The sequence below is a fragment of the Argiope bruennichi genome, chromosome 3 (assembly GCF_947563725.1).
Source record: "Argiope bruennichi chromosome 3, qqArgBrue1.1, whole genome shotgun sequence".
NCBI lineage: Eukaryota > Metazoa > Arthropoda > Arachnida > Araneae > Araneidae > Argiope > Argiope bruennichi.
Window position 1 is genome coordinate 55,076,337 of NC_079153.1, and position 16,758 is coordinate 55,093,094.

At 29.0% G+C, this 16,758-nt stretch overlaps 1 protein-coding gene across 1 annotated transcript in view; it reads left to right on the forward strand.

The window, feature by feature from the left end:
* The first annotated feature begins 997 nt into the window (after window positions 1-997).
* LOC129963995 (synaptogenesis protein syg-2-like) overlaps window positions 998-16,758 on the forward strand; it is a 314,287-nt gene continuing 298,526 nt past the window's right edge. The window contains exon 1 of the mRNA XM_056078638.1: window positions 998-1,139. Coding sequence (XP_055934613.1) covers window positions 1,091-1,139 — 49 coding nt within the window. The 5' untranslated portion in view covers window positions 998-1,090. The remainder of the gene's footprint in view (window positions 1,140-16,758) is intronic.

Genomic DNA, 16,758 nt, shown 5'->3' on the forward strand with positions numbered 1-16,758 from the left:
TAACTATAATTTTAAAATAGGAAAATCAGATGATTGAATGATTGGATGGAACAGTGAAATTAATTCGAATTTCATCATTACAATATAAAAACATTGGAGCAAATTAATAATTTCATCATAAAAATATAAAAGCAATGCAGCAAATCAATTAACAAAGGAAAATTAAAGAAAATATTAAAAATTGTATAAGAAAAAAAGAATTAAACTGCATCATAATAAAATGGTTATGTTTTGAGTTTTAAGATAGTGAAAAGTACTTTTGTGGGATTTAATTTTCCGAAGAAATGGGATTAAAATGCCAAGAAATATGTTTAAATGTTATATATTAATTAATTCAACTTAAGATAGCAGACTTCCTTTAATATTTAAGAGCCTAATTAAATCCAGCTAGAACAAAAATTATAGATTAATACAAATATAGAAACATTCATATTTATTTTAATTGCATATAAATATAATTATTTATAATAATGTGTTATAACTAATATTTTGTAAACATTGCGTATCACATAGTGAAAAATTTGAACATGTTATATAAATATACTTATTTATCATTTATTTATATGTATTATATATAATGTTCTGTAAGCATTTCGTACCAAGTAGTGAAAAATTTGAACTTATTACAGTATATATATATTTTAATTTTTACTAGGCAATTTTTATATTTTAATTTTTACTAGGCAATTTTATATCTATGACTAATTGAACCAAATAACCAAGTTCCTATGACTGAGGAACCAAATAATTATATTAAAACTGCTTTTTTTTTCTGCCTATAGATTGTCTTCTGTCCTTTAAGAGAACAAAAGAACAAATCAATATCTAATATTCTCCTTGTAGGACATGTTGGTCCTAGGCCGAAGCACAAATAAAAGCCTTCGCCTTTTTCCATTGATGCCGGATCCAGAGAAAACTGAACGGACAGATGAAGAGTTTTTTGAACATTCCTTGTGGCGCCACCACTGTGCCGGACGCTCGCTTGCTCTCTGAGTGTAAACATCCCACAGTTGAGTCCTGACACAACGTCCGGAGGTTGCCGGATAGAGAGGGTTATCGCGTTCCGGGATAACCGTTCCTTCGGAGGATTATGTTTCGCTCTTTGCTAACAGCCTTCTGTTCGCTGCTCGTGGCAAGCGGTGAGTGTCATTCAAGTTTTTGTTTTCTTCTTTTAATAATAATAATGAAAAAAATTCTTAGTCAATTTTGGGGAAGTAAGTTATTTGTTTGGTACCAGAATTGTATTTTCGAACTATATTTCGAACTTTTAAAGAAACAAATTTTCGATTTAGTGAAATTGCGTTGAACTATTATTGAGATTTTTTTATAGATATAATGGGTTGTCGTGAATTGTACTTTAATATTTTTCCTTCAGCGTATTTATTATAGTTTTTCTTTCCAGTATATAATTTTTCACGGGATGCAATTTATATATTTTCAAATTATTGTTAACTTTAAAAAACACGGAATTCCGTATTAATAAAAAAAATGGCCTAACATATTTAGGTTGCTTTTGATTTCATTTTGTTATAAGATAATTTGTATTTTGTGAAGTTTTCTGAACTTTTTTTACTAGTGTAACGAACTGTATTTTTAAAAGTTTGTGGATTGGAAAATATTTAAACAATTCCCTTAAAAAACTTTTCAATATCTGAAAACTTTAGAAACTTGAAGAATTTGCGGATATTTACATTTATTACCTGGGAATCAAAGGAAAAGACCTATATAAATACTTTCAGCAGCTGTAAAAATTTTAAATAAGAAATTTTTATTACACTTAGAAAAATGAATTTATTCATTTGAAAAAAGAAATAGTTGAAATATTTTAGATTAGTGCTGTATTCGGAAAGAAAATAATTTATTTCTTTGGCTTTATATGAAATTAGAGAAGCAAGAAATCAGTGAAACCAACTCATTTAATTTTTTTCTGAAAATTAAATATATATAAATATTATATTGTTCCCTTTCCTTTTATTCTAATGATTATTTACATCATAATACATATAAAAAATAAAGTAATGAATGAAAGGAATATTCAACTTCTTATTCTTTTCTTTCTGTGAAAGAGCCGAATTTTTTTATATTTGCCGGCGTTTGTAATTTCTTCAACCAAAAAAAGTCATAATTCCTTCCTTTTTATTATTTGACTTATTCGGATTCAAAAATCCATGCAATTTGCATATTAACGATCAAATTATCATTTTTCGTTTTGTCTTGCTGCTTTAAGAAAAAAAAGAATCTATGTGAAAGATTGTCGCTTGCATTCATCCAATTTTCTAACTTTAGATGGTAAATTTTTTTATACTCTTTCTCCTGATTCATTTTTATTGCAAATTCTCCCATAGAACCATTAGGATGATAAATCTAAAATTATAAATAAAAATCATAGATAGAATTCCAGATAGAGATTCAAGAAATTGGTTGGAACAAAATGCAATGCTTTAAAGAAATAATTAAGAAATGAAACAAGTATGTGGAAGATAAATTACATTCCCTGTACAGTTTCTAATATTTTGCTACTATATTTTGGCACAAAGTCAGCATTCGATGTTTAATTAATATTATGCATAATATACGACTCATTTAGGATTTGTTTAAATTTTTTTATATTATACAACAATATATATTTCTTACTGCATCGAATTCTGCGAGATAAAATCGTTTGCTCGAAGTCTACTAATATTGTTCAAATAAAATAATAAAAAATAAAATAAAGTCATGATAAAATCGTTTGCTGAATGAAAATATTGAACTGTGCTCAAATATTTATATTTTTTTCACTATTAGGAATTTGTTTAAAAGTTAGCAAAAAAATTATCTAGTATTTTCTAAGTCTCACTTTCTCCTCATATCTGTCTAAAATTCATCTGTATTAAAAGTTCAGAGTAATATATTTCCTATCTATTTTTGACTTATAATCATTCTTCTTCCACAGCAAAATAAAACAGCCTTTATCAATTATAAGAATTCTGGATAAAATTATTTTTCTTCGTTCTGTGTATATGCAAGCATTAATTACTTGTCTCGCATGTTTGGAATGTCTTTTAGAAATGTATATCTAATTAGCTAGGAAACGCTCAATATGGTGGCGTCGAAGCTGACAAGAATAGGCCATAGTGCTGACTGGCATGGCTAATTTCTCAGCTCTACTACAAGTTCTTGATAATGGATTAGAATCATACATATTAGCATTAATGTACTATCTACATACGAATGCTGGCATATTTCAAATTATATATTTTCTCATTGATAAAACTATATTTGAATAAATTTCAGTCTTAGAGTTACTGCTCTTTTATTACAAATTTGTTTATTCACATTTCCCGAAAGGTATAATACGCATAAAAATTAGAATTAGTCAAATGATATAGTGAAACAATTAAAAATGTTCAAAAGTATTTATAATATATAATATATTGCGATATTTTCCTTTATAAAATTAACATTTCTTATATTTTATATGTGGAGAAATATTTGCTATTTAAGAAAAATATTGAATGGAATAATTTTAAATGAGGCTTATTATTTTTCAAGTAATTTCCTGTTCAATTCAATGATTGTTTGATATGTTAAATAAGCGGGACTTTTAGAGTTACATTAACAGATATACCAAGAGAAATATGTATTGGAAATATTTAAAGGACCATAAACACTTATGCAATGCTCAAATTATAAAACTGCGGAATATTTTTAAAAATAGTATTATATAATTTTCCTGAATTAAATATCAATTTCCATCATTTCTTAAAGGATTGACTGGGAGTTTATATTTTAATGTTGATGTTTTTTTTCGCTCTTAGAAATTGTATCAACAGATATATAGAAATTGTATACAATAGCTGTATACAACAACAGGACGGTTCTATTATCCATAAACAAAAAAAAAAGGACAGAGTTATTGAATCGAGTGAGCCTAAATAAAGACAGACAGATATGTAATGTGTTATCTTATGAACTTGATAATAAACTATGAAAAAATTCAATAAATATGTTATCAGATACTATAGCCTTGCTCGTCTGAGTGCATAGCCGTATACAATAATTATTTTGCAATTTTGAACGAAAGCTGTATATACCAGGCTCGAGTGTCTTCTTTGATTGCTTCGATATATACGAAATGAGGAAAAGAAATGATATCTGAAAGTGAATATTTGTGAAAACTGAAAAGGACGTGTGAAATGGCTTTTTAAAACCAGATTTGTTTAAATTTAAGATATTTTAAGCTTATACGCCTTAGGCTTTCCCATTTGTAGAAATAACTGTTTGATGTTCAATATAGGAATGGTGCTGGATTCTAGTATAATAATTCCCAATTGTTTTCCCCCAAAACAATCTACTAATAATATAGATGAATGTATATGTGTGCATATGAACTCTCTAAATGACTGACCACTAGATATATGGCCAAACATTTAGCGCAGATATACTTGTGCCTATGAGCAATTTTTTTTTTAATTTTAATTTCAATTGAGTTTTGGTAGTCTTTATGTAATAATGATCAAAAAATAATATTTTAAACCTTTTTTATTTGTATCTTTATATAATCCCACTTTTTAAATAATTGTATTTAAAAATTAGGATTATCTGGGCAGTTACATTTGAATAGCAACGATTCCATGATATTTGGCTTTATTTTTGATGAGGAAGGAGCGGGTGAAAAGTTATTAAAATAACACGGATTTGATACGAAATAATTGGTTAATAATAAATACTTGTGAACAATGAGTTATACATAAGAGATTTAACTAAAAGTAAACACAACCAATAAATTTAACTTCAGCTCTACTTACGGCAATAGATTCCCTCACTTCCAAAAAAGCCTTTATAAAGAAATAATAGAAAACATTCTATTTACAAGAGACGCGTTTTATAGACTTTAGTTTAGATAACAAAGTCCTCGGTTCCAATTTGCCATGTAAGTGGAACAATCAGGATGCGAAGGGTCAATAAATACCCACAGATTTACTGACACGAACATGTAACGGAATAATTGGTTGCGAACTCCGATGGGTAAAGCTGAAAGAATATGCATACAAATACGTCAGTTGCAAATGTCGCTGTTTGCAAAGTTTATTGGATATTTTATAGGAATGGAGTAATTCTATTAATTTGCTACAGTTTGTACTAATTTCTGATACTTTGTTTCTATTGTTCTAGTCTAATGTATCCAAGTTCAACTATTTAGGAATTGTGCAAAATGTCATTTAAATTTAAAATAAGATCTTTTGCTTTGATTGTAGAATGATTTGTATTTGATGAAATGAATCATTGCTTTTAATTTATTGTTTAAAACACTTTCTAGGAAGTATAGTAAAAGTTTAATTGAATATTTTTGAGAATGCTTGGTTGGACATATTTGTATTTTTTGCATTTAATTTATTTGATAAAAAACATGAAATTGAGAGAATATCGTCAATATCGATTTTTTTAACCTATTTTTCATTATAGACAAATGAGGATATTAATTTAAGTCGAATTAGAAATATTCCAAGCATAATTTTCGAAAATTACTGATAGCATTTCTGTGTTTTATTTAATTCATCAAGTTAAGAAGTACGTATAATTTTTATAAATATTACTTTTTCCTTTCGTAGATTTAAAAAGTTTTAACTTCTCAAATTAGAAGAGTTTATTGCGGCATCTTGCAAATAATAGCAGTTTCACAAAATCTGAATGTACTAAAATTCAGGCAGTCATCATATATCAGATTTGAATTCATCTTTTATCACAATCATATAATAGTCTTATTATTTCCTGTTTCTTCTATTATTTCTACAAAATATTTTGCCTAGTCTTTAATCTTTACTGAATTCTAAATAAAATGTTGGTTCTACAATTAAATCACGTTTCATCAAGTTAATGTGATTTGGCGTTCCTTTTGATGTTTTATTTTGAAATACATCAGTATCTTGTCTCAAATAAAATATTGTCATAAAATTTAGAAAATGAAACCTCACTTCAAATGTTTTAGATTCCTATAGTATTCTCATGACAAGACTTCGGCAAAATTTCTGTAGATCTTCATGATCATAGTCTCTAGACCCAAACCCACCCTTCATTCAAAAATTATATAATTTGCATATAACACTTGCCCATGTGATCTTGTGAATTCAGGATAACTAGGGTAATCTTGTTTGGATTTTAGTCTGTTAGAAATGTATAAATCTCTGACGATTTCGTAAATGGTCATCTAGCTCTAAAGAGGTGGAAATGGTGGGGGTTAATATTTTCATTCCGCTCTGTCTTCCTTATTTTGAAGATGGAAAAATAAATTCAAGTAGCCAAATTAGTGTCTCATTAAGACATACAACTTTTGTATTTAAAGTTTTTTGATAACTCTAATATGTTGGATGTTAAGGGCTGAAAAGTGATTTTCAAGCCTTAATTTTGACTTTTTCCAACATCAAAATTTAAGTTGTCATATAGTAACTTAGATGTAAAGGAATCTACATTTGCCTTCCATTTTGCCATTCAATTAAGAAAAATCTGATAAATAGTACAATTACGTAAAAATGCGTAATTTATTAAGATTGAATTAATAAGCAATTATAATGACATGCTTATTAATGCTTACAGAATTCTATGTCTATACTTTCAATGAAATTAAACCGGGAAATTACAAATATTCCACTATGGTTCTGAGTCAGTCATTATAACTAGAATTCAAATATATTTCAGTCAAATGAACATTGGTTTAATGCACGCCAATAGCAAAAATATACTTCTTATACCAAAATGTGTGAAAAGTAGGGATTTCTTACATTTGTACAAAAACTTAAAATATTATTTTAATGGTGTTTTTTTCCTTAACGCCGCCTTACTGAAATATTTTATAGAAATGAAATTCAAGCGTGTATTTAAGGAACTATTCCAAAGTTTTGTCCTTTAAAATACAAAGCCATCAACCATCGAGATGCCTCCAAAGCTAGTTTCATTCAAACTTATTCGACTTCTTTACTCCTTTTCCTGTAGGGTCTCCCTATAAATCCCGCTTTTTTTCTGCTCAAGAGAGATGTTTTTTAACTTCACTCAAATATCTACAGAAATCCAACAGTTTGTTTGCGTCTTTTGCGAAATTCTTCTTCAATACACATATTTTTTGAAAGATTGACTGCAAAATATTTTTTATTTATTCCATTTGTAGGTTCGTATATCTGAAATAAGCGATTTGAGAAAGGATACAAACAAGGATAAAGGATACATCAAAGAATAAAATTAAATTATTTCTTCCGAATTATTTGATTTTAATATGATGGTTTTAATGACACTTGGCCTAGTATATTTATAAGGGAAAAATTAATATGTCTTTTTTTTTTTTACTAAAGCAACTTTAAAGTTCTTAGGTTGTGCACGAGTTAGAAGTTTGTAACATCGGATCATCCAAGAACTTTTAAGGGAAACTGACCTACATTTGTAATTAGAATAATAATTAATAAATCAGGGTGATAAAATTCATGCTCTATATTAAAGTAAAATATTTAAAACATCCTAGTATAAATACATAATGTAAAATAATTAAATATTATGATGGATATATGCATCATCATGCAAATTTCCATAAGCTCAGAACAAAATAAATAAAAAAGTAATATATCTTTGTCATTTTTATTTCTAATGATAATTAGAAAAATAATAATTATGATTATTATTAAGACACAAATTAATTCTTCATATACTGCATGAGATTATAGAAAACCATTTGCGCTTAAGGTATTCACTAAATGTTATGATGGAAATTTCCATCATGCAAATGAAAATATCTTATTTTCGATAAATGATTCAAAGTAATCATACAAAAAAGATATTTTGCCATTTTTTGTATAAACCAATTGTTAAATAAGAAATTAAAGATATCTAATATTTTATATTAAAATATATAAGATCTTGTAAAACTTATTTGAAAGTACTTTCAAGCGCAAAGCCATCAGCTATCAAAATGTTTCAAAGTTCAGTTTCCACATCAAAGTTTTTCAACTTCTTCGCTATTTTTCTAGGAAAATCTTCAAAGAAATCCCACCATTTTTTTTTCTTCTGTAAAAGATTCGTTTTATTCTAAAATTTCCTTGAATATCTACATCAATTCAACAATTTGTTTGCTTATTTTGCGAAAATTCTACTTCAACAGACACATTTATTGGAAAGTTCTCTAAGGAATATTTTTCCATTTATCCTGTTTATAAATCCATCTTTCTAAAGCAGATGAAATGAGAAATAAAGTTAAAAAAAACATTATTTTCGGAATCATTATAATGGAAAAAGTTATGTCTTTAGGACTAACCTTGATTTACTGAACTACGGTTTGTTATAAATTATGACATGTCATCTTAGAATTTCAGATATTTTCATGCATTTTATTCTTCTTTTAGAAAAGTAAGTTGTAAAGTAAATAAAAAACAGTTTATAAAAAAAAATTCTTATGAATTGAAGAATCACCTAATCACCCGATTCGTGTTTTTATAAAGAGTCGTATAATTATCCAATTCAAAAGTTTCCATTCATGTACCATCTCTCCTCATAATTGCAATCGCTTCTAAACTTATGTCTCTTTAAGTAAGTTGAATTTGCAATTAGACGACATTCAGTTCCGATTTTGGGAAAATCATTCTGTTTGTTCCCTTTATAAATAATCTTCTAATCACCAAATTCATTAGTCAGTATTTGATTTGATTTTCGTTATTTCCAAATATTTTTTTCTTTAAAATAATTTCAGAATATTTTCAATATTTTCTGAAAATAAATATAAGTCCAGATTTTATATTTCATTTATTAATTACTTTAATTATTACTTTCTTTTTTATACAAATTACAAAAAAAATCGAGCTCGAGATATGATGAATCTTTACATTTAAGGCACATAGTAATCGTAAACGTTTTCTGAGTTAAACAATATATTTTTGGCCTTATCCCTGTCTAGCTGTTATGCCAGTTTGAGCTACATGGATGAAATTTGGTATATGGATTTTGGAACACTTTATAAATTTTATCTTGAGAAAATTGTAAAATTTGAACGAGAACTATTCTGAGAGAGTCTTCCTTTCTTACTATTTAAGTACAAATGAATTAAATAGATTCAGAACAGTAAAAGCGAGATAGATAAAATTTTGTACATAATGAAACCTCAAAACTTAGATTTGATATAAAATTTATTAAGAATATAACTTAGGGTTGACCATCTGTTGGTCTATGATTTCGTATCCATTTAAACCCAATAACTCAATAAAGGCAATGATTTAACTCAATGAAATTCGTTATATAATTTTGTGACTACTATTTAAGTTCGGTTCCAATCATTCAGAAAAAAAGGGCCAAATGGTATATTTACCCTATAGACAGTAAAAATGCTAGATTCACGCCAAATACCCTTATATTATAATTATTATTTTCAAATGCTATGCAAGGCATTCGCTGTCTTAACCCATTTTTTAGGGGGGGGGAATCCTCTCCTGAAAACAAAATTCTGTAATAATAATTGAAATTCGATATCATTATATACACAGTGTGTACCCATATTTTTGACTCGGAAATTCTTGACATACACGGTGTGCAATCCGTTTTGAAAGAGCTAAACGAGTTTCCCACTTTTGTACCGAGAGCAAAGGGTTAATACCTTTTTTAGGGCCGCAGTGGCCTGGTGGTAAGGTCTCGGCTCGTAGGGTTTTAGGTTCATGACCCGATTCCACCAAACAACCGTCGTGTAAGGGGGTCTGTTACACGTTAAATCCATCAGCGCCAAACTTCCTCCAGCTGGTGTGGTGTGGTGTGGTGTGGTGTAGAGAGGGGGCTGCCAGCTCAGGTGCCGTTCTCGTCATCTGACCGCGGCACAAAATTACGAAGGCCCTTCCAAAATAACCCTAGTGTTGCTTTATAACGGGACGTTAATATCACTAAAACTTAACTAAAATACTAATACATTTTTATAAAAGAATCTGCAAGAATATTTCGGAGAAATCATTCACCTTGGTATTTTTAATTTTACTTCGTTTTGCAGTCCCTCGTCGATAATTTCATTTTGCATGTCCGGGCAATGCAAAGCGAAAATATTTTCCTTAGGAAATAGAATCAAAAATAGTGAAGAAAAGAAAAGATAGTAAACAAAAAAATGGAAACTTAGCAATTTGGGATTGCAATATCGGGCCAAAAGTTCAATACCGGTATTCGGTATTTTTTAGATTTAATACCGGTAGTAGAAATTTTAGAAAAAGAAAGAAAACACAGGTGTTCTTTGGTTTATTTGCCAGTTTTATAAGAGAGTGTAAATATCACAAAAATATGTAACTTATAAATTATAACAGTATATAATCACAAAAAAGTAAAGAAACATCTCATTTATTTAAATCAGAAAAAAAGTGTAAATATCACTATTCAGTCTGTGGTACTATTACAAATTTTTGAAATGTGATCTTAAAAAACATAATGCATCAATTGTACAGTCGTTAAGCTTGGAAGGTAATTTTGTGCAAAAATTACCAGCTGCCGAAAACGCTCTTTCGGCATCTACGCTAGCTGGTGATACTGTTAGCAATGCGCGCTATATTTTTCCCGAGTATTTACCTCCAAATCCCTCATCTTCAAATAAATCGATTTCTCGTCGGATGGTTTTGGATATAGCTGATTTCTGTATTGTATTTTGGTTTGTTGAATTTTTTTTTTATTTATCGTTAATTCTAATTTTTGTTCAGGAGACAATTCCTTTTCACTATTGATATAAATGTCGACATAATCTTCGATAACTGTACCGAATTTTTCTGAATGTGGGTAGGTTTGTGGGTAAAAACTTTAATATAAACTCGATTAGATTTGAATTGGTTAGTTTCTTTTCTTTTTCATTTTCCTTTTTAAAATCATTATAATTATTTAAATACCGTAAGACATTTTCTATTTCGGTATGCCTTTCTTCTGTGCAATTTTTCAATGAAATGTATAATTCTTCAGATAGTGATGTGTCTATTCTTTCAGTGATTGCAACCTGAAATTTATTGTTGCATTAACTTTTATTATTTTGTAAAAAATTAATTACCAAATTTTAAGAACATAAATTTTTCATTTATTCTTCATATATTAATGTTTATGTCCCTTATATTAAATAAAATTTGCTCTGAAATAGTTTACTATGCATTAGTATCTATTTCCTTCTGTATTACTAATGATCTGTAATGTTTACGTCTCATAAAACCGCGAGTTTTCATTGTTAAATGTAAGCATTTCCTCCTTTCATCTTTCCTCTCACCCCTATTTCGTCGAATTAAACCTATCCTAACGCATGCGCAAAAGCGCGGAGGGTTTTACAATCCGTTGTCAAACAGTATTTTATCACTTCTCTTGATTGTACGAGGCAACTTTGTATTCACAAATTAATTTCGCCCGTTAGGGAAGCATAAAAACAAGAGTATACTATTTTTTTTCTATGTATTGGCGATCCCTGAACATATAGTGGAGACAATTAAAAAAATTATAGTAAATACCGAAAATACGGTATTTAAAATTGTGAATACCGGTATTACAAAATTGTGCAAATGGCTCAAAATACCGGTATTCCTTATCCTGGTACAGTGGTGTTGCAATCCCTATTAAGATTGGATAAGTTATTAATGTTTCGATAATCATAACAAATAGAAATGTTGCTGAACATTTTAAAAAATTTCTACCATTTTATATAAACTTTCATTATGAGGAACTTTTAATATTCTGGAAGTTTCGCATCGTATCTTGCACAAAGTTTCCCCTTTTCGGAACTTAGGGAAGCAGTTATAATCTCGAAGATCAAAAAGTTAATTTGTCAGAACTTCAAACACATTTGGGGGTGGTTATAAATTCATAGAAAAGTTAAGGTATGATGGAATTGCAAAACTAGCAGACCGCTGAATCGAAACTTCTGGCCGATCCAATAATATCTAGCTATGAAGCAGACTTTGCTGCCCTCCGCCCTCTATCGCATGAATAAAGCATTTCCAACCTTGCAATGATACGACATAATATCTTTTATCTAATCTACATCCCCCGTCAACTTTGGAAAATTCTACAGAAATTTAATTTCTTTTTATATTATTAATTTTAATAATTGCTAACGCATCATTCAAATTTAAATTTTATCGAAATATGTGATGAAATCCACGATCATTTGTTGTTCTACCATAAGGCTAAGTAGCAATAAGGTTAATGAATTACTTTTAATTGATTTTTTTTCTTAACCTACTGAATAACTTATTACTCAGATTTGCATCTGCGCGAGAGTAACCAAATTTTCATTACTAATTAAGATTTGAAACTGTTATCTTTATTAGCAAGCCAAATATCTCAATTTTCACCATAGCTGATAATATTTTTGTTAACTTCTAATTCAAAATCGGTGATTTAAAAAAAAAAGATTTATTCTTTTTCTGCGCAATTAACTTAATTCAAATATTAAATTATAAACTCGATACCTTTTTTTATTAATAACATTTAATCTTGCAAAACATTTGTAATTATAATAATTAAGTACACATAAATTGTGAAGTAATGAAAAAAGTTATAATGGCTACGAAGAAAAAGACTCAAAAGTAATTCTAAAATTCCGCCTGGGATTTTTTTTTTCCTTTTCAAAATCGCCTTTCGTAAAATACATTTTTTCATTCTTTTTATGTCTCCATTATTTCCTTACTTGGCCATTCTTTTTATTTCTTTATATCTCCATATCCTTGAAACGCAGAACGTATTACTTGTTTAATCTTTAGAATTAAGTTTTTAATAATAAAGATTTAAAATTTCATGAGAAAACTGGGTATATGTTTCATTCGCTATTTAAACTGATCATATTTTCCATTGATAGTATATATAATATGAAGCATAATCTTTAATGTAGAATTTTCATGCATTAAATGAAGAGTAATTTCTTTTTGATTTATGAAAGAATAGTAACTATTTCTTACTTTTTATATTCCCTTAATGGAAAATTCTTGAAATTTTACGATTACGATTCTTCTACTTAACGAATTATGATTCTCCTACTTATTTCATAATGTATCTATTTTGGACGTTCTCTATAATACCTGTTCTTTTCTGATTGTGAGTTATAAGGTAATTTCTAAACTGGTAGTAATAGGCATGTATTTTAACGGAGAAAATATTTTATATTTCAGTCAATAAATGTATTACTGAAAAAAAGTTTAATTTTCATTATTCACTTTATTTTCATTTCATTCACACGTATATAAAAAAAAGCAAAATATACTTGACTAGTATTTTCAACAAAATTAAAAAAAAAAACATTTTTGCTACTAAACTGAAGTATGAAGATTTAATTATCTCAAATCAAAGACCGTTTGGAGACAAAAACAATCATTGACTTGAAACTCGTGTTCAAGACTGCCATTGAAATTCCTTGAAATCGACTAAAGTTGAGATTATTGAATCAATAACTGGATCAATTCATTTCGTTGAAGAAAATTGATTTTTTTAAATTTTGCTTTAGATGTTAGTGAAAAAAAAATATTTTATCATCAATGACGAACTGTATTGAAGGCTACATAAATTTAGGCTTAATATATTTGTTTTTCAATGTAACATTTCATTTACTGAACAAATTTGAAATACAATTATGTATGCCATTTTAAATATTTTTTGAAGCATAAGCGCATGTCTATCTCTAAAGTTTAGGAGATTAACTCTTGGACCAGTATTGGAGGGAATACAATTAGTTAGAAAAACATTGTTACATACTTTCCTTACAGCCGGGTTCGCTTGATAGTGGGTGTATGGTGTGAGAACACAACCAGCAGGCCTCAATAGAACGACGTTCATTTACAAGACGAGCACGAGTACACAAAGATGACGAATACACAGACGACAAATATTTACAGCCGAGACGAACACAGGACAGCACACTATAGTAGACAGACACCCACAAGTAGTAATCGTCCACAACACACGAAGCGGCCTGACAGAATCCAGCAGGAGAGGATTTCCTCGGAGCTTCCCTCTACGTTCTCTCCGAAACGGCCGAACTTCTCACTGTCTTCTCGCTTTAGCTACTTCCTGAGTGACTTTTCACCACTGGTTACTACACAAAGGATACGACGCTGCTTCCATAGTAGACAACAGAATTCGGCACACATCAGTTCAGCACTGGCTCCACGCAACGTTGGCACTCCACTGTTACTTCGCTATCCTTTCGAAGACTCGTTACTTGCCGGCGACTCCGACTACAATTCATGACGACGACTCTGGACGCCGCACGACAGTTTGAAAATGACAGCCTTTTATAGTTCTCGGGAGGCAGGTCTAGAACCTTCTAGAAGAATCAGGCGTATATCGGTTCCTAAGGGACGGATCGACAAAATTCTCGAAGTTTCGAGCATTATCCATTTTGTCGCCAATGTTGCTAAATTCGTCGCCAAATGGTCGTCAAGTTATGGCATCCAGTATGGATGACTGTAAATCAGTCTTTCTTATGATGACAGTATTCATGCTGGAAAACAAAATAACACGTTTGTAACAATATCATATTAATGCCTTCTTTAAATTGCTTTTTTTTTACGATAACCTCGCATCATTTCCATACAAAGTTAATTAAATTCGAATTTTGTATTTGAAACAAACGATTTATATTAGTAAATAGCAGTAGTGGTTACCTTCATAATTCCTCGCTCATTCTCAAATGAATACACTTTTGTATTATTTGCTGTATGCTGTTGGGAACAAGAGTTACAAGAGTCTCTTAGTGTGTAATTTTCTTGACGATTAATAGCCGGTGGATGGTTAATACAAAAGTACCAGAAAACTGAATGTGTATTTTGAGCTCTTCATTTCCGATCAATTAAAACCAAAATTTGATTCAAAGCTACATTTGTAGTCACACTATCGCATGCCAAATTCTATATTTGAGTCAATGCGTTTTCCAGTTATTGTTTGTCAAAGTACACACTGACTATTGGTCAACCCTTTGATAGATTTGGTTCCAAATTTTATATGTATCTACGATTTAGATATTAAATCTGTGTAACAAATTTTATCTATCAAGCTCATCTCTTTTGTAATTATCATGATAATTTATATTCGACAGTCGTTCAGACATTTTGAATGCATTTTATTCAAAATTTGATGAAATGTAAAAGTTTGAAATAGAGACTATATTCCAAATTTCAGCCGTCTAGCTCAAAAGGTCTTTGAGTTATCGTGTGCATTTGCCAGGCAAATATAATTTGAAAAATGCATTTTTCGGATTCAGAAAACAAAACAAGAAGAATAATCAAAATCTGGAGATTTTATGATCGCATATGCGAAAGTAAAAATTGTACATTTATAGTACTCGTGCCAGTAAACGAATATTTTTAATTAAATTATCTTTATTCTTTATCTGCAACCCATGTGCCTTTTAAATTGATTATTGTGCTTCTTTTAACTTGTACGGGAAATTCAACCCCAAATAATTTAGTGTCTAGAGGAGTGCTAAAACGAAGTTACTGAGAAGAGAAATTAGCTCCGCCTTTTAAGAACAGGTGTCAAAGACAGTTTGTAAAGGGTGAACTTGTTAGATCAGTTCCACCCGACGGAAGTTAACTTTAAAATATACGGAACTTTTCTTTTATCTCTTCTCGTACGGCGTAGCATATTAGAAACACAAAATTTATATGTGCCAACTATATTTTACCTATTTTGTGAGTGTCATGTTTTCCTTGAGAATATTTTTGGAGGGTGGGGTTGGTTAATTAATTCTGATTTATTGTAAGTTTTTAAAATAATCTCTATAAAAAAATGTTGCAAAAGAAATATCGTCTTTAAGAGTAAAAAAAAAAAAACTTTTAAAACTTTTTTTTTTCCGTTTAATGTTTAATAATTTAATGTTTTTAAAATATATTACTTACAAATAAAATATTCAACTGAAATGTAAAGGCTTTTGAAATAAAAAAAATAATTAATAAAGGCATGAAACTGATCACGAGAATTTCACTTTGATCTATTTCAATCAGAAAATATTTTTACATACATTTATTTCAATGAGAATCTTGTAAATAGGAGGATTCAGAACAATAACAGTTAACAAATGTATATTATTACAAATATGCAACATTAATTTACACACAGTAAGGAAGAAAAATTATATAGATAAGTAAGTGAACAGATGTCATGTCAATGGTTTTGACCTTGGCGATAAATTTGGCGACAAAAATTAAAGCTCTCGAAAATGGAAGAATTATTGAGATATGTTAGGTGCCAAAATTCACATATACTTCTCAGAATTTCTATACCTTGTCGTTGAGATTATAAAAATATAACAGAGCTAGAGCAAGATAATCGAATGAATTATTTCTGGAGAGCGATCACCGAGTATGATTTTTAACGACGTTCTTAATGCAATTGCTAGTTAATAAATATATGTGCTTTTCATGTACGTCCAGAGTTTTGCACATTTTCCGCTTTACAGCCATTGTGTGGATATTTCAGAATAATATTCTCATCAGAACCTTGTAAATTTTAAAGCGTCAAATGAAGTTTTTACATGAAATAAAGAAGAAAGTGAGAATCGGACATAAAATATTTATATTATTATTATAGAAATGGATGAATATTTGCCTAAAAAATATTTTTTCTAATATAAAAAAAATCATTTCTTTAAGATATTTGATATTTTTTCCAAATTAAATTTATAATCAAGGTGTCCATTTCTAATTTCCATGCACTCTGGGAAATCCGTCTTATACATAAATTGTAATATGTGTCTTGTTTTATGTTTAGTAATAAACTAAATATTAAAAGCAAGTATATATGATATTTATTTGC